An 18,422-nucleotide genomic window follows, 5' to 3' on the forward strand; every position below is an offset into this window, starting at 1 on the left:
TTCTGAGACAATTATACTACAGAAAGTCTCTTGTTTAGATCATGAATCCAAGGCCAAGATGCCCCAACCCCCTAGTGAATGCTTATCTGACCTGAAGATATAGTGTTGAAGAGATAATAGCTGGAATGTTACTCTTTTAAATCAGAGCAAATAATGTTTTCCCTGCCCTTCTACTTTTGAACCATATAAGCATATAAGCAGTGTCTTTAGCATCAGAAATATCTCAAAGAAAGAAAACCTCTGAAAAAGTATAAAGTGTTTTACAAGTGGGATTGCCAATGATTCTGTTCGTGGTAGATCACAAAGGTTCTTTTTCATGTTTTTTTCCTTTGTTTCTGATGTGGCTTATATCTGTAGCTCATAAAAATACAAAAGCAAGACACTGATCTTTCAAGGTTTGCAAGCCTGCTAAGTGTCTTCAACATTGATGGCAAATATCTGCAGTGTTTGGTTCTGTGTGTTTGCTCTTTCAGCTCTACGTGGCCACGGAGGCCATCCTCATTGCACTGGTTGGGGCCACGCCATCCTACCACTGGGACCTGGCAGAGCTCCTGCCAAATCAGAGCCACGGTAACCAGTCAGCTGGTGAAGACCAGGCCTTTGGGGACTGGCTCCTGACAGCCAACGGCAGTGAGATCCATAAGCACGTGCATTTCAGCAGCAGCTTCACCTCCATCGCCTCGGAGGTAACAACAGGCTGTTCCAATCACTAAATAAATGTCTCTCTTTGTCCAGATAGAGCTACTTTTTTTGTCTTGCTGATTTAAATATCAGCCACATTTTCAAATAACTTTCTAGTAAATTTAAAAGTTAAAGGTTTTAATGTATCAAAGGAGAACATTCTATGAGAACACATTCCTTTTCCTCTTACTACACATGGGAGAAGCTTGAATCTTTCCAAACTAGTTAGATGAAAAGATACAAACTCCAAAAGAACAGTATGTTGATTATGATGTCCTTTTAAAAAGTGAATTAAAACTTTAATCTCTCTTTATTAAATATGCAGAAATTAACACAGGGAAATGTAACGATTCATATATAACACCCATAGTTCTTTTTTTTTTTTTTTTTTTTTTTTCGAGACGGAGTCTTGCTTTGTTGCCCAAGCTGGAGTGCAGTGGCGCAATCTCAGCTCACTGCAACCTCTGCCTCCCGGGTTCAAGCAATTTTCCTGCCTCAGCCTCCCAAGTAGCTGAGATTACAGGCACCCACCACCATGCCTGGCTAATTTTTTTTTGTAGTTTTAGTAGAGACGGGATTTCACCATGTTGACCAGGCTGCTCTTGGACTCCTGACTCAGGTGATCCACCCACCTCGGCCTCCCAAAGTGCTGGGATTACAGGCATGAGCCACCGCGCCTGGCCTATAGTTCATTTTTAAGTCAAGTCCTGTGTGTAGACCATATGGGGCACCTTGACTGTACAATGTAAACGACAGTACCACTTAGTATGGTCAGGAAGCCTTACTTTCAAGGGGGCTTTGCTGGCCAGAGAGAAGTTTCTGGTCCTTCTGAGCCAGCCAGAGGTAAAGAATCTGAGGGTAGATGGTCTGGTGAAGAGAAATCCTGGATGGGGGCAGATCTCATGGTCAGCTGGAAGGCACTGGTGTTGGTTGTTAAAATGTAGAAATACTCTCCTTTCCTTAGCCTGCTCCTCTGAAGCTACCCATGTGTCTGTTGACGCTGTTGACACCCTGGCCCCATCCTTGGACCCTGTAATCCAGTTAATGGGGTAAATGAGTGGTACAACAGGGGGCCTCTGGGACCCTTGCCAGCTCTCAGTTCTGGTTGCCATGCTAGTTAGCTCTCCCAAAATTCCTTAACCACTCCTTCCTGGAAGCCACTCTCCTGTGTGTGTGAGTGTGTGAGAGTATGTGTGTGTGTGTGTGTGTGTCTGTCTGTCTGTATGTATGTCTGCACCATGGCCTAGCCAGCCTTACCTGTTGCTGACTATTTTGATAATCCTGCTTTGGATGAGGCATACTAAAAAAAGGGGAGACATGCCAAGGATGATGTTTTCTTGGCCTTTTCTTAGGAGTCCTCCGTGGAGTGCCCCACTCCTAAAAGTTACTATACTAACTTTTTGAGTGACCACCAAAGCAGCATTTCTGATTGCAATTCCTGACATTACTCTTCACTTAGAAACCTCCAATGATTCTCCCACAGCACACGGAACACAGTAGAGACCCTATGAGTTACATTCAGGACCTCTCACACTTCGTAGCTTGGTCCAGGTGTACTTTTCCAGCCCCACTCTGCACTTTACCCTGCTCTCACCCCTATGGAAATATTTACTATTTCCCACACATGACCCAAGCTCTCAGCATAACCTATTACTGTCAGGAAAGCCCTCACCGCTTGCCCTGGCTTCCACCTGGTGAAATCCTTATCTACCCTCTAAGGCTCACTTTCAGTGTCACCTTCCCTGTGAGTCTTCCCAGCCAACTCCCCAGGAGTAAATATGCTTTTGTTCCTGTTCCAGTACTAATTTATTTGCACTTATGTTACAGACTGTTGTTTGTGGTTCAGCTCTAAAAGTTCTTTGAGGTCAGAAACCATGTTTTGGTCATCTTTGTATTTCCGTGGCCTATAGCAACCACCAGCCCCACCACCACCACCACCACCACCACCACCACTACCACCACCATTGCTACCACTCCTAACCTATTAAAATAACAAACAGCTTTGTTTAATGATTATGATATGCCTGGGATTGTGATATATGCAAAATTTAATTATCAAAGTAATTCTATGAGGTAGGAATCATTTCCCCCATTTTACAGATTTAAAAAATGGAGACCCTTTGAGGTCAGTGTTAGCTAATAATGGCAGAGCTGAGATTTGAAGCTAAATTTGTCTTAACTCAGAAGCCTGTGCTCTTAATTATTGTGCTTTTTAGGAATATATCCAATCCAAATTGGCATATATATCTCTTAGGTTCTTTTTGGTGAGTAATTACAGCCAAATACTTTTTAAAACCTTTTTTATTTGGAAATAATTTCAAATGAAAGAAATTGCGAGAATAGTACAAAGAATCCCCTTATCTCTTTCAGTTTCATCTATTGTTACTAGTTTGCCTCATTAGCATTATTATTGTCTCTTTGTTTTTTCCTAAGCCATTTGAAAGTTGCATATATTAGTGCTCTTTTATGCCCAGATACTTCAGCGTGTATTTCCTAAAAACAAGGATGTTCTCTTCATAACCACACCACAGTTATCAATGTCAAGAAATTCAACATTGATACTATAGTTTTATTTAAACTATACCTAGTTGTATGCCATCCATACCTAATTTTGTCACTTAACCCAATAACATCCTTGATAGCATTGTATTTTCCTCTCATGTATTGAATCCAATTCAGGATCACACATGACATTTAGTTGTCATAGTTCTTTAGTATCTTTTGACCTTCAGCCTTTTTTTTTCTTTTATAACATTGATATTTTTTAAGCATCTATACCTTTTCTCTTTTTCAAAATAAGAATGTTCTTCATTTTGGATCTGTCTGATGATTCCTCATTTGGGTTGGTTTTGCATCCCAAGTCAGAATAGTACATAAATAATGTATCCCTCTCAGGGTATCACATCAAAAGACACACTATATCCATCTGCCCTTAGTGGTGATGTTAATTTTGATTAGCCATTCCAGGTATTGTCTGTTATTCTCCCCTGTCCCTGTCAGTTACTATCTTTCTTTCATTTCGAGGAATAGAAAACTATGGGGAATCACTTTCAGGTTATATAAATTTGCTATTTCTTATCACTGCAACCTTTGCCTCCTATGTTCAAGCAATTCTTCTGCCTCACCCTCCCAAGTAGCTGGGATTACAGGCACCTGCAACCAATGCCCACTAATTTTTGTATTTTAATAGAGACAGGGTTTCACCATGTTGGCCAGGCTGGTCTCGAACTCCTGACCTCAGGTGATCTCCCCTCCTTAGCCTCCCAAAGTGCTGGGATTATAGGTGTGAGCTACTGTGCCCAGCCCAAAATGGTTATTTCTTAACTCCAGCACTTCCATCACATTTACTATCTTGCATACTTTCTACTGTAAGCAAGAGCCCTTTCTCTCCCTTGTCTGTCTGTCTGTCTCTGTCTGCCTATTTGCCTATATATTTATCAACCATATGTACATAATCTTGGATTCCTATTCTTTTCAATGATTTGTAATTTATTACAGCTCTGAATTATTTTGGAACTCAAATTTTTCCTAATTTACCAGTGGGAACCTCTTCAAGATGCCTCTTGTGTCCTTTTATTTTTAATTAAAATTTTTATTTTGAAATAATTGTGGATTTGCATGCAGTTGCAAGAAATAATACAGAGAAATTTTGTGTACTCTTTACCTAGTTTCCTCCAATGGGGAAAACCATAGTATAATATCATAACTGAGATATTAACACTGACACTGCTAAGACACAAAACATTTCCATCACCACAAGGATCCTTCATGTTGGCCTTTTAGAGCCACACCCACTTTCTTCCCATCCCTTACCCTTTTCTTAATCGCTAGTAACCACTGATCTGCCTTCTTATACTATGAGTCTTTCATTTTAAGGATGTTGTAAAAATGGAATCATATTGTAGAAGCCTTTTGAGATTGGCTTTTTTTATTCAGCATAATTATCTGCAGATTCATCTAGGCTTAGTTTTATTACTGTAGTTATATAAGCAGATTTGGAATGGGATAGATTGCCGCTTTATTCTTTTTCAAAAGTATTTTAGCTATTTCAGTTCCTTTGCCTTTCCATATAAATTTTAGAATAATTTTGTATATATCTACCGAAAAATATTTATGAGATTTTGATAGAAGTTGTGTTAAACCTGCATATCAATTTGGGGAGAATCAACATCTTTACTATGCTGAGTCTTCCAATACATCAACACTATGTGTTATTTTGAGTGTCTTTGATTTCTTTCATCAATGTTTCATATCTTTACTATGCAAACCCTGAACATGTTTTTAGATTCATTAGGTTTTAGATTCATTCATTAGATTCACATTTAAATATTTATTTTTCTTTTTTTTTTGAGGGATTGTAAATGGTACTGTATTTTAAATTTCTGTTTCTACATGTTTATTGCTAGTATAGATAAATATTGTACAATTCATTTTTATATGTTAATCTTGTATCCTTTGATCTTAATCTTGTATTATTTCTTTTGGGAAATTTTAAAATTATGAATTTAATTTCTTTAATAGTTATAGCGTGATTCAAATGATATATTTTGTATTGTATGAGTTGTGTAGCTTGTGCTTTTCAAGGAGTTAGTCCATTTCATCTAAGTTGTCGCTTATTAATTCTAGGTCCTTTTTGACGATTCTTTGGGATTTTCTTGACAGTCATATAAAAAGTAAGGACAGTTGTTTTTTTTTTCCATTTCCAATCTGTATGCCTTTTGTTTTACCTTATTGCTCTGGCTAGAATGTCTAGCACTGTGTTGAATAAAATGGTAAGAGTGGACATCCTTGCCTTGATTCTGATCTTAGAAGGGATACACTCAGTCTTTCACCATTAAGTGCAGTTTTAGCTATAGGTTTTTATAGATACTCTTTATCAAATCGAGGAAGCCTCCCATAATTCCAACATTTTTTATGCCAATACCATGCTGCTTTGGTTACTATAGCTCTGTAGCATAATTTGAAGTCAAATAATGTGATTGCTCCAGTTTTGTTGTTGTTGTTGTTGTTGTTGTTGTTGCTCAGGATGGCTTTGGCTATTCTGGGTCTTTGGTGGTTCCATATAAATTTTAGAATGATTTTTTTCTGTTTCTGTGAAGGTGTCATCAGTATTTTGATAGAGATAGCATTGAATCTGTAGATTGCTTTGGGTAGAATGGACATTTTAACAATATTGATTCTTCCAATCCATTAACATGAAATATCTTGCCATTTTTTTGTGTCCTTTTCAATTTCTTGCATCAATATTTTATAGCTTTCACTGTGGAGATCTTTCACTGCTTTGGCGAGGTTTATTTTTTAGTATTTTATTTTATTTGTAGCTTTTGTAAATGGGATTACTTTCTTGATTTCTCTTTCAGATTGTTCACTGTTAGCATATAGAAATGCCCCTGATTTTATATGTTCATTTTGTATCCTGCAAGTTTACAGAATTTGTTTCTATTCTAATAATTTTTTGATGGAGTCTTTAGTTTTTTTTCAGATCATATCATCTGCAAACAAGGGCAATTTGACTTCTTCCTTTCCAATTTGGATACTCTTTATTTCTTTCTCTTGTCTGATTGCTGTAGCTAGGACTAACAGTACTAAGTTGAATAATGGGGTGAAAATAGACATCCTTGTCTTGTTCTAGATCTTAGAGGAAAGACTTTGTTTTTCTGTGTCCAGTATGATACTAGCTGTGAGTCTGTCATATATGGCTTTTATTATGTTGAGGCATGTTCCTTCTATACCTAGTTTTTTGCAGATTTTTATGAAGGATGTTGAATTTTATCAAATGCTTTTTCAGCATGAATTGAAATGATTGTATGGTTTTTGTTCTTCATTCTGTTGATATGACATATCACATCAATTTGCATATGTTGAACCATCCTTGCATTCCTGGGATGAATCCCACTTGCTCATGATGGATGACCTTTTAATATATTGTTGAATTTGGTTTGCTAGGATTTTGTTGAGAATTTTTGCATCAATATTCATCAGATGTATTGGCCTCTAGGTTTTCTTTTTTTTGGTGTGTCTTTGTCTGGTTTTGGTGTCAGGGTAATACTGGCCTCGAAGGATCATTTTGGAAGTGGAATCAGCTCTCTTCCTCTATTTTTTGGAGTACTTTGAGTAGGATTGGTATTAGTTCTTCTTTAAATGTTTGGTAGAATTCAGCAGTAAAGCCAATGGGTCTCTGGCATTTCTTTTCTGGGAGACTTTTTATTATGTCTTTGATCTTGTTACTTGTTATTGATCTATTTAGGCTTTGGAGTTCTTCATGGCTCAATCTTGGAAAGTTGTATGTGTCTAGGAATTTATGCATTTCTTCTAGGTTTTCCAACTTATTGGCATATAGTTGCTCATAGTAGCCTGTAATGATCCTTTGAATTTCTGTTGTGTCAGTTTTAATGTCCCCTTTTTCATCTCTGATTTTATTTATTTGGGTCTTCTCTCTTTTTTTCTTAGTTTAGCTAAAGGTTTATTGGTTTTATCTTTTCAAAAAAACAACTTTTCATTTTGTTGATCTTGTGTACTTTTTTAAAATTTCAATTTCATTTATTTCTTCTCTCATCTTTATTATTTCTTTTCTTCTACTAATTTTGGATTTGGTTTGCTCTTGCTTTCTAATTCTTTAATCTGCATCATTAGGTTATTTATTTGAAGTTTTTCTTATGTTTTGATGTAGATGCTTATTGCAGTAAACTTTCCTCTTATTACTGCTGTATTCCATGGATTTTGGTATATTGTATTTCTATTTTCATTTGTTTCAGGGAATTTTTAAATTTTCTTCTTAATTTCTTCTTTGACCCACTGGTCATTCAGAAGCATATTGTTTCATTTCCGTGTGTTTGTATCGTTTTCAAAGTTCCACTAGTTATTGATTTCTAGTTTTGTTCCATTGTGATTGGAGAAGATATTTGAAATGATTTTAATATTTTTGAAATTTTTAAGACTTGTTTTGTGGCTAACATGGGGTCTATCTTTCAGCATGATCCATTTGCTGAGGAGAAGAATGGAAGAATGTGTATTCTGCAGCTATTGGAGGAAATGTTTTGTAAATATTTGTTTGATCTATAATGCGGGTCCATTTGGTCTATAGTGAAGATTAAGTCTAATGTTTGTGATTTTTCTCCCTGGATGACCTATCTAGTGCTGAAAGTGATGTGCTGAAGTCTCCAGCAACTATTGTATTGGGGTTTATCTCTCTTTTTAGTCCTAATAATATTTACTTTATATATTTGGGTGCTCCAGTGTTGGGTGCATATATATTTTTGTTCTTTTTTTTTTTTTTTCTGGAGACAGAGTCTTGCTCTGTCACCCAGGCTGGAGTGCAGTGGCATGATCTCAGCTTACTGCAACCTCCACCTCCTGGGTTCAATTCATTCTCATGCCTCAGCCTCCTGAGTAGCTGGGACTAAAGGTGTGTGCTACCATGCCCAGCTAATTTTCTGTATTTTAGTAGTGATGGTGTTTCATGGGGTTGCCCAGGCTGGTCTTGAACTCTTGAGCTCAGGCAGTCTGCCTGCCTCCACCCCCCAAAGTGCTAGGATTACAGGCATGTACCATCGCATCTGGCCTATATTCTTAATTCTTATATCCACTTGCTGAATTGACCCCTTTATTATTATATAATTATCTTGTCTCTTTTTAAAATTTTTGTCTTGAAATCTATTTTGTCTGATATACATATAGCTATTCCTGCCCTTTTTTGGTTTCCGTTGGCATGGAATATCTTTTTCTATCCCTTTATTTTCAGTCTATGTGTATCTTTATAGGTGAAGTGTGTTTCTTATAGGCAACAGATCATTGGGTCTTGGTTTTTTTAATCCATTCAGCCATTCTGTATCTTTTGATTGGAGTTTAGTCCATTTACATTCAATGTTATTGTTGATAATTAAGGACTTACTACTGCCCTTTTGTTATTTGTTTTCTGGGTGTTTTGTGGTTTTCTCTTTCTTTTTTCTTTTTTGTGAAAATGATTTTCTCTGGTGGTATATTTTAATTTCTTGCTGAAATTTTTCGTGTATCTGTTGTAGGTTTTTTTATTTTATGTTACCATGAAGCTTACAAATGACATCTTATAACCCATTATTCTAAACTGATGACAACTTAACTCTGCAAAATCAAGCAAACAAAGAGAAAACTAATAAAAAGTCTACACTTTAGCTTCATCCCCTTGCTTTTTAACTTTTTGTTGTTTCTATTTATAACTTCTTATACTGTCTATTTCTTACAAAGTTGTTCTAGTTATTATTTTTGATTGGTTCATCTCTTAGTCTTCCTACTCAAGATATGCATAGTTTATACACCACAATTACAATGTTATAATATTCTGTATTTGTCTGTGTACTTAACACTAGTTAAGTAATTACTAGTGAGTTTTGTATCTTCATGTAATTTCTTTTTTTTCCTTTTTTTTTTTTTTTTTTTTGAGATGGAGTCTCGCTCTGTCGCCCAGGCTGGAGTGCAGTGGCTTGATCCCGGCTCACTGCAAACTCTGCCTTCCAGGTTCCCAAGATTCTCCTGCCTCAGGCTCCCGAGTAGCTGGGACTACAGGCACCCACCACCATGCCCAGCTAATTTTTTGTATTTTTTTAGTAGAGACGGGGTTTCACCGTGTTAGCCAGGATAGTCTCGATCTCCTGACCTCGTGATCTGCCTGCCTTGGCCTCCCAAAGTGCTGGGATTACAGGCGTGAGCCACCGTGCCCGGCCGACCTTCATGTAATTTCTTATTGCTCATTAATGTCCTTTTTTTTCAGATTGAAGAACTCTCTTTAGCATTTCTTGTAGGACAGGTCTGGTGTTGACAAAATCCCTCAGCTTTTGTCTGAGAATGTCTTTATTTCTCTTTTATGTTTCAAGGATACTTTTACTGGATATACTAGTCTAGGATAAAAGTCTTTTTCCTTCAGTAGTTTAAATATGTCATATCTTTCTCTCCCGATCTGTTAGGTTTCCACTGAGAAATTTGCTATCAGACATATTGGAGCTCCTTTATATGTAATTTTTTTTTCTTTTCTCTTGCTGCTTTTAGAATCATTTCTTTATCCTTGACCTTTGAGAGTTTGATTATTAAATGTCTTGAAGTAGTCTTATTTGAGTTAAATGTGCGTGGTGTTCTGTAACCTTCTTGTACTTTACTATTGATATCTTTCTCTCTAGGTTTGGAAAGTTCTGTTATTATCTCTTTGAATAAACTTTCTGTCCTGATGTCTTTCTCTTCTTCCTCCTTAAGGGAAATAACTCTGTATTTGCTCTTTTGAAGCTGTTTTCTAGATCCTGTAGGCATGCTTTATTATTTTTTATTCTTTTTTCTTTTGATTCCTCTGTGTATTTTCAATAGCCTGTCTTTAAGCGCTCATTAATTCTTTCTTCTGCTTGATCAGTTCTGCTCTTGAGAGATTCTGGTGCATTCTTCATTTTGTCAGTCAAATTTTTCAGCTCCAGAATTTCTGCTTGATTCCTTTTATTTCAATCTCCTTGTTAAATTTATCTGACAGGATTCTGAATTCCTTCTCTGAGTTATCTTGGATTTCACTGAGCTTTCTCAAAACATCTATTTTGAATTCTCTCTGAAAGGTCACATATCTCTGTCACTCCAGAATTGGTCACTGGTGCCTTATTTAGTTTGATGAGGTCATGTCTTCCTGAATGGTCTCGATGCCTGTGGATGTTCGTCAATGCCCGAACATTGAAGAGTTAGGTACTTATTCTAATCTTCGCAGTCTGGGCTTGTTTGTACTTGTCTTTCTTGAGAAGGCTTTCAAAATATTCAAAACTAATTGAGTGTTGTAATCTAAGTTTTTGGTCACTGCAGCCATAAGTGCATTAGATAGCACCTCAAGCCTAGTAGCACTGTGACTCTTACAAACTCGTAGAGATACAATGGTGGTCTTGGTTAAGATCTGGGAGAATTTCCTGGATTACCAGGCAGAGCCTCTTGTTCTCTTCCCTTACTGTTTTCCAAACAAGCAGCATCTCTCTCCATGCTGAGCTCCCTGGAGTTAGGGGAAGGATGACATAAGCACTCTTTTGGTCACTACCACTGGGACTGTACTGGGTCACACATGAAGTTGGCATAGTACTAGGTCCTGCCCAAGGCCTGTGACAACTATTTCCTGGCTATTGCTGATGTTTATTCAAGGCCCAAAGGCTCTTTAGTCAGTGGGTGATTACTCCTACTAGGACTTGATCTTTTCCCTTAAGAGCAGCAGGTTCCCTTCTGGACCAGGGTGGGTCTGGAAATGCCATCCAGGCAGTAGGGCCTGAGATCAGGGGTTTTAAAAATCTGCTTCATGCTTTATTTTACTGGGGCTGAGCTGGTACCGAGATTGCAAGACAAAGTCCCCTTTACTTTTCCCTCTCCTTTCCTCAAGCAGAAGGAGCCTTTGCCTATGGCCAACACTGCCCCAGGCCTGTGGTAACTATTGCCTGGCTACCACTGATGTTTATTCAAGGCCCAGGAGCTCTTTACTTAGCAAGTGGTGAGCTAACAGGCATGGGTCTTTTCTTTCAGGGGAGTGGGTTCCCTTCTGTCCCAGGATGGGTTTAGAAATTCCATGTAGGAGCCAAGGCCTGTAATCAGGGACTTTAAGAGTTGGCTTGGTTCTTTATTTTACTGTGGCTGAGCTGGTACCCAAGTTATAAAGTCCTTTTTACTCTTCCCTCTCCTTTCTTCTAGCGAAGGAGTCTCTCCCTATGGCAACCACAGCTGGGAATGTGCTGGATCACACCTGAAGCCAACATAAAACTGGGTCTTGTCCAAGGCTTATGGTGACTGCTGCCTGGCTACCACTGGTATTTATTCTATTCAAGGTCTAAGGGCTGTTTAACCAGCAGGTGGTAAATTCTGCCAGGATTGGGTCCTTCCTTTCAGGGCAGCAGGTTCCCTTCTGGCCCAGGGTTGGTCTAGAAATGTCATCCAGGAGTTATGGCCTGGAATGGGTGCATTAGGACTCTGCTTGGTGCTTTATTTTACTGTGGCTAAGCTGGTATGCAAATTGCAAGACAAAGCCCTCTTTATTCACTCTTCCCTCTTTTCCTGGAGCTGTGAGCTGTGCTGCCTGGGATTGCAGAAGGGGCAGTACAAGCACTCCCTTGGCTACCCAAGCTGGTGTCCCACTGGATCATGTGCATCCCAAGTCCACTGACTCTGAGCCCAGCCCAGCACCAGGACTTGACCAGTAATTGCAGTCTAGGCCACAAGAACTAGTTTATTGAAGACCCTAGAGCTCTTTAGCTTGCAGTGGTGGGGCTAGCCAGAACTCAGGTTCTGACCACTGGGATGGGCGATTCCTCTCTGGCTAGGACTCATCTAAATGCTCCTTCTGTGGGCACCAGCTGAATTCTGCCCTGTGTTGCTTGTGGTGTGAAGGGACTCACTGAGTTCCAATGCAAAGTTCCATTATCACTGTGCTCTCTGCTTCCCAAGCACACAGATTTTCTCTTCCTGTGCCATGTGGTATTTCTGTGGGTTGGGGGAAGGGTAGTGTCAGCAATTCAAGACTGTCTTTCCTACCCTCTTAGGTGCCTCTTTCCTTGATGTGATGTTAAAACTAGGTACTGTGATCAGTCCTGATTTGTGGTTCTTAAGAAGGTCCTTTTGAAACTCACCCAATTGTCCCAAAGAGCTGATGTTTATGGTTTCTTTTGAATAAACATAGAAATTGACCCTTCTATTCTTAAAACTAGAGAAAGTTATATTTGTCTTATTGGAGTTCCTTCCTCAGGAAACTGAAACTTAGGCCTCCCAGATATTATCAAGGAACTGAAACTCAGCAGATCACTGCATCCAGACAGTGAAAGGCCAGACCCCTCATTTATCATGACTGCTTCCTTACCTCTCCTTAATTCCTGTTTTCCTGCATGTAGCTTATTACTTCCTTGTTATATAAGTCCTCAGTTTTAGTTTGTCAGGGAGACAGATTTGAGACTGATCTCCCATCTCTTTGGCTGCAGCACCCAATAAAGCCTTCTTCCCTGGCAATACGTGTTGTCTCAGTGATTGGCTTTCTGTGTGGCAAGCAGCAGGACCTAGAGCAAGCCCCTGGTGTTTTGGTAATACTTTCTTTTGTGGATAGTTGTTCAATTTGGTGTTCCTGTGGGGAGGATGACTGCTGGAGTGTTCTAGTTGGCCATCTTGCTCTTTCTCCTCCCCATTCTAATATTTTTGAGAATTTTCATTATGAATGTATATTGAATTTTGTCAAATACTTTTTCTGCATCAATTGCAATGACTGTGTAATTTTTCTTCTTTATCTTGTAATATGATGGATTACAGAGATTGTTTTTCAAATATTGAACCAGCCTTGCATCTTTGGGTACATGCTTCTTTTTATATATTACTGATTTCTATTTGCTAACATTTTGATAAGGATTATTGCTTCTATACTTGTGAGGAGTATTGCTCTGTAGTTTTCTTTTTTGATACTATCTTTGGTTTTGGTATCAGAGTAGTACTAGCTTTATAAAATGAATTGGAAAGTGTTCCCTTCTTTTATATTTTATGGAAGAGATTGTGTAGAGTTGGTATTAATTCCTTAAGCTTTGGTAGAATTCTCCAGTGAAATTATCTGTACCTGTAGATTTCCTTTTGGAGAGTTTTAAAATTATGAATTCAATTTTCTGGGGCTATTTTGTCAAATGATCTATTTTGTATTGGATGAGTTGTGGTAGTTTGTACTTTTCCAGGAATTGGTCCATTTTATCTAAGTTGTCAAATCTATGTGTGTAGAATTGTTCATAGTATTACCTTATCATTGTTTTGATATTTTCAGGGTCTGAAATGATATCCCTTCTTTTATTACCTGGTATTGGGCATTTGTGTCTTTTTTTCTTATTTAATTACTTCTCAGTCATTATAGAGATTTGTCAATATTACTGATCTTTTTAAAGAACGAGCATTTTGTTTGATTGATTTTTCTCTATCGTTTTTCTGTTTTGAATTTTATTGGTTTCTGTTCTTTAGTGGAAGGAATAAGGAAAAGCATGCTTACTTAGTCTTCTTGGAAGTGGGATCCCTCTTGTGTCCTTTTGACATGCCTATCATTTCTGATATGCCTATCAGAAATTTTTGGCATAACAGGATATTCCAAGTTCATCTTGTACCTCCCACCCCTGAAACATGAAATTAATCATTTCTCCAAAAAGCCCTGGTTTTACTTAGGATCGATCTCCATAGGATTTTGAAATGGGTGAGAACTATAGGTCTGCTCTCCAATAAATCTATTACTACATTATAATGAAAGCAAATCCCAGACCAAATTCTGCCACATATACAATATATACATTTATTAACTAAATTCTTGTAATCAAAGTAGCACATAAAAAACTGTCTTGCAGGCTTGAGAAGTCCTAGCTCTTTAGTCTCCTAGATGTTTTGAACACTGCTTCCATGGTAGGTCACTATAGGTAAACTCCAATTTTCCATAGGCAGGGTACTGATACCACCACTCCTACTCCCAACCTCCACTCCTCAGCCAGCATCAGGGAGAAAGAAGCTTCCAGAGTTCATGTTGGCTCAGGACCAAGGAGGAGTTTTAGCTGAGAGCATAACCCTGTAGGTAGAGTACCTACACATTGGATTATCTCACAAATTCCTGCAAGGGTGGGGAGTACCCCTAATATATTGACATAATCCATGTATCTTGAATGCCTTCAATTTCACAGTGTTAGCCCACTTTTGGTATTCATTATTACTAGTCAATAGGCTGCTATTTTAATCAAGAATAAGCAAAGCACTCATTTCTGACAACACCTTATAGTAGCTCCTGCTGGCGAATGGGCTCTCTGAAGAGAAGGACAGCTGACCACCACTGGACAATGCAATCTTGATTAGAATGCTTGTGGTACCAGGGTGACAGCTTGACCTAAGCAACATTTATGCAGAATATCCCACTGTATGTATCCTAATCTATAATTAGGAGCCCTTTTAGATATTTCCAGAGGGATACCATTATTAACAAGTGTTCACTGAGCAACTGTTACCTGCCTTATGTTAGAGAAGGCTTGCTATAAAGAGAGAGCTCTTAGATCCTGCACTCCAGGACAACAGGGATGAGGCACCCTGGTCCCCACTGTATCTCCTATGCTGACTTCTAGGATCTCACAATAAACAGTGCCCGACTGAAGGTGGAAGACAGAAGGAAGGGTGAATTAGTTAAAGGGAACCCAGGGAACTACTACTCTCAAGATAAAGAGTGTTAGAAACAGGAGAAATAGAATGAAATGGCTTCCTTGGCAAGTGCTGAAGATCTTTAAAGCAGCTCTGAGAGGAAAAGAATTAAGGGCTGAGACAGCCTTCACCTTGCCACCTGTGATAGTAGCTACATCTTTTCCTTCCTGTTACCTGTATCTTAGCCCACTGGGGTGCATCTAAGAATCGCTGTCTCCCTTGCCATCTGTCTTTGTCAATCTGTATCTCTGTGTCCCCTCCCTCCCTCCTTTCCTTCTCTTCTCCCCACCTTCTGTCCTTATTGCTCTTTCTTGTCTCTGTCATTTTGTTTGTGTCTGTTTCTGCTTGTTCCCATGTCTCTTCATCTCAGTCTGTCTGTATTTACCTCTCTGTTTCTGTTTCTCTTTCTCTTTCTGTATCCATTGCATTCACTCTCTGTCTTGCCTTTCCCTCTGTCTGTCTTTATCATTTCTGCCTCTGTGTGCCTTTCTGTTTCTGTTTCTCACCCTCGCTTCCTCACCCTGTCTCCCTCCCTCTTCCTGTGTTATTCATCTGTCCTCTTTCTCATTCCCATCATGTGTAGCCACTGAGATGCATAGACTGGGATGTATATGTTATTATCCACCTTGATTATAGTTATTCATAATTATACGTTTCTAAATACTTGGTACTTTCTTCCCATGATATAGAGGTAGACATTATATTCCTCATCCCACCAGGGTGTCAAAAAATTATCCACCCTCAGAGGTTTATTTCAAGGTACAAATTACCTGTGCAAATAGTGACCCTCAGTCTCCAGCAGGTGCTCCAAGATGTATCCAGAATAACATGGGGAGCAGGGCATGGACTGTCCCTGCTGCACAGTTAGATGAGATCCCCATACTGCCACCCCGTGGCACCTCCACCCTCCCTCAGGGCTCTTTGGGAACTCTGGGGTCATGATTTGGGATCAATTATCTTTTAAGCATTCCAGATGCTGAACTGGCTGCTTCAGCCTGAGTGGGTTCATGATGCTTTGCAAGGGTGGCTGTGGCCTGCCTACTTTTTGCTGGAGGAGTACAGGTGGTATCGCTGACCCACACAACAGGACAGAACTCCACAACCTCCATGGGATCCTCAGCTGTGACAAGATCATTCCATACTTTGCACTTGGTTTGTGGGTAAGAAGATAAGTTTATACAAGGTCTGGTAGGTATAGGAGAGAGGGAAGAGGCAGCTAACCACTTTTTAAAAATGCACTCTGGGATGGGAGTCTCTCTGCCAGAGGCCTTCCATAGATGCTATGTATTTAGTCCTACCAACAACCCCACTCTATTAGTGAAATAACAGATGAAGAGAATTTAAAGAATTTTCCCTAAATCATACACCTAATAAGCTGCTAGTCTGGGATTCGATGAGCTCATATTCTTTCCACTTCACCAGTGATTTTCAAGCTTTTTTAAAACACAAAAAAGAATAGAAGCCTTTAGTTTTAAATGGTATCTTAGTTGGCATTTCAGTATTTAGAAGAGCTAGATACTTTGCTGTTGTCATTGCAGAGGAGTAGGGTCCAGGGCCTCAGCACCTCTGCCACCGCCAGCCATTTGTGGCAGCCCCAGAAACATGTCCATGAGAACAGGGTGAAGATCGACTCTGCCTGGGCCCCTTGGCTCACTGGCAGTGAAGGGACAGGAAGAGCCAATGGGAGTATGCCTTGGCGGATTTGAGAACAGTTAGCACAGTGACCATGGGGAGATAGTGTATGGGGCATGAAATATCAACTTAAAGGAAGAAACTGAGGCACAAAATATAATTTTAAAGAGTTTCTTTGAGCCAGGGTGAGGACAGCTGCCCAGGAAACACTTCCCGGTTACTGTAGGAAGCGCTCTTTTCAATCTTTGTGGCAAGTAATCTTTTAAAGGCAAAAAGAGGAACAAGGAGTGGGTGGATACAAGATTGTTTGTTAGGAGTTTTCATTAGTTTACATAAATAACATTGATCAGTAATTGGCTTTATATTGTTGAACTATAGAGTAGGGGTTATGGTGTCCAGTGTGCAGCATTGTTAGGTTAATGTATAGCTACCAGTGGCATCAATCTAGAGTCCACATAGCAAGCAGCTTCAAGAGATGATACTTGGCTCAAGGGGAGATGGGGACATGACTGCTGCTTCATTCCATTGCCTCTCTGGGCCCAATAATTTAGGCAGAGCTCACATTCCTCATATAAAAAGTTTCATTTCTTCCCCAACACATTAGGCTGAAAGCTAAATAAGATGCTCGCAGTCACCTGCTTGAGAGTGCTTTGGGCAGAGTGAATTCTAGGGGAGAAGGGAAAGCAATAATACTAGTCTGCTAATTAAAAAGGGAAGAAGACATGGGCTCAGAGTAGCTGGGTGACCTCCTCAGTGCCCCACAGTTAGTAAAGAAGCCTGGCCACTGTGGCATGGGCCAGCAGAAAGAAGGAGGCCAGGCAGGCAGCCCATCTGCGAGTGGTGTCAGCATCTGCCTTCTACAAGGTGATGTGACCTGGGGCATGTGTGTCAGACTCATGAGGAGCCTGGCCAGTGTTCCACCCCCACAAAACCCACTCAAGTATGGTGGAAGTAGTAATGATTACATTAAGCTTTATTGCTGGTCAAGCTCAAATAAATGTACATGTTTCCTAACAGAACAAAAAATAACAAAGGAGAATTAAATAGAATGAACAATAGTTAAGTCTCATACTCTCAGCAGTTCACTGTATTCTCAGAGCCCCGCAACCACCTGCCCCAGTGACAACATTCACTATGTCTCTCCTCTCTGAATAGATTCAGGGAGACCTAACAAAGGCCTCCTCTGTTTCACATGTTTAACACAGAATCTCTTGTTTTTCCTGAAGTCCTTTATATTGAGGTACCAATGAAGTGTCTGTGCTGTGTGCCCCCGTCCCACCGTTCAGAGTGTGAATTATATGTTAGTTCACGCACTGTACTTCTGCTTTGTGCTTTAGAGCCCTGTCTGGGTGCTGTTCCAAGTGCTGGTGTGGTATAGGTAGCTTGAAAGTTTCCTGCTGCTGCTAACAAAATGATAAGAATCAAGGAGAGACAGCAGCAGAATGGAGAATAATGTGAATGGTGATCAAGGGGCAGCCAAGGCCAGCAGCACCAGGCAGCATGTTGGCATCAGTTACTCTTTAGCCGGTGTCCTTGAGGAACCACTAGTCTGCACTGTGTTGAGTTCATCCTTATTACAGTGAAGTGCAGTGCCAAACTAAACCCTCCGCTTAATTTCTTAGCATTAAGTCAATTTCAATGACTTCACTAGACTCTCACTTGCTCCTGCAAATCTCTAAAGGAGTATTGAAATTGGTACCTAAACATGTCACTAAGTTGGTGAATATCCTTAATATATAATCTGTGGTATATAGGTAATGTTTGGTTCATATTGAAATAATCTTGTTTGAAATCAAAGTTAAAAAACAAATATGATGTCCTGTTGACCCGTCACATAAAATTTTGGAAGATAAATATTAAGAGAGATTCTACGAAACTCTATAGTTTAAAGATACTGTGTTAAAAACACACATTTTTAACGTCTACCCTGCACCTTATTACACTTGGGT

At 39.4% G+C, this 18,422-nt stretch overlaps 1 protein-coding gene across 4 annotated transcripts in view; it reads left to right on the forward strand.

Moving 5' to 3' along the window:
* Positions 1–18,422, forward strand: part of SLC22A15 (solute carrier family 22 member 15) — a 93,219-nt gene that overhangs the window by 15,040 nt on the left and 59,757 nt on the right. For 3 of the 4 annotated variants that reach the window (XR_010152677.1, XR_010152673.1, XM_001148217.6), the window contains exon 2: positions 474–686. The exons of the other annotated variant lie outside the window; for it this stretch is intronic. Coding sequence is in view for 1 of the 3 variants with exons in the window: in XM_001148217.6 (XP_001148217.1) it covers positions 474–686 (213 nt within the window). In the remaining 2 variants the exon portion in view is untranslated. The remainder of the gene's footprint in view (positions 1–473; positions 687–18,422) is intronic. 4 annotated transcript variants of the gene reach the window in all.

Source organism: Pan troglodytes, chromosome 1, assembly GCF_028858775.2.
Source record: "Pan troglodytes isolate AG18354 chromosome 1, NHGRI_mPanTro3-v2.0_pri, whole genome shotgun sequence".
Lineage (NCBI taxonomy): Eukaryota > Metazoa > Chordata > Mammalia > Primates > Hominidae > Pan > Pan troglodytes.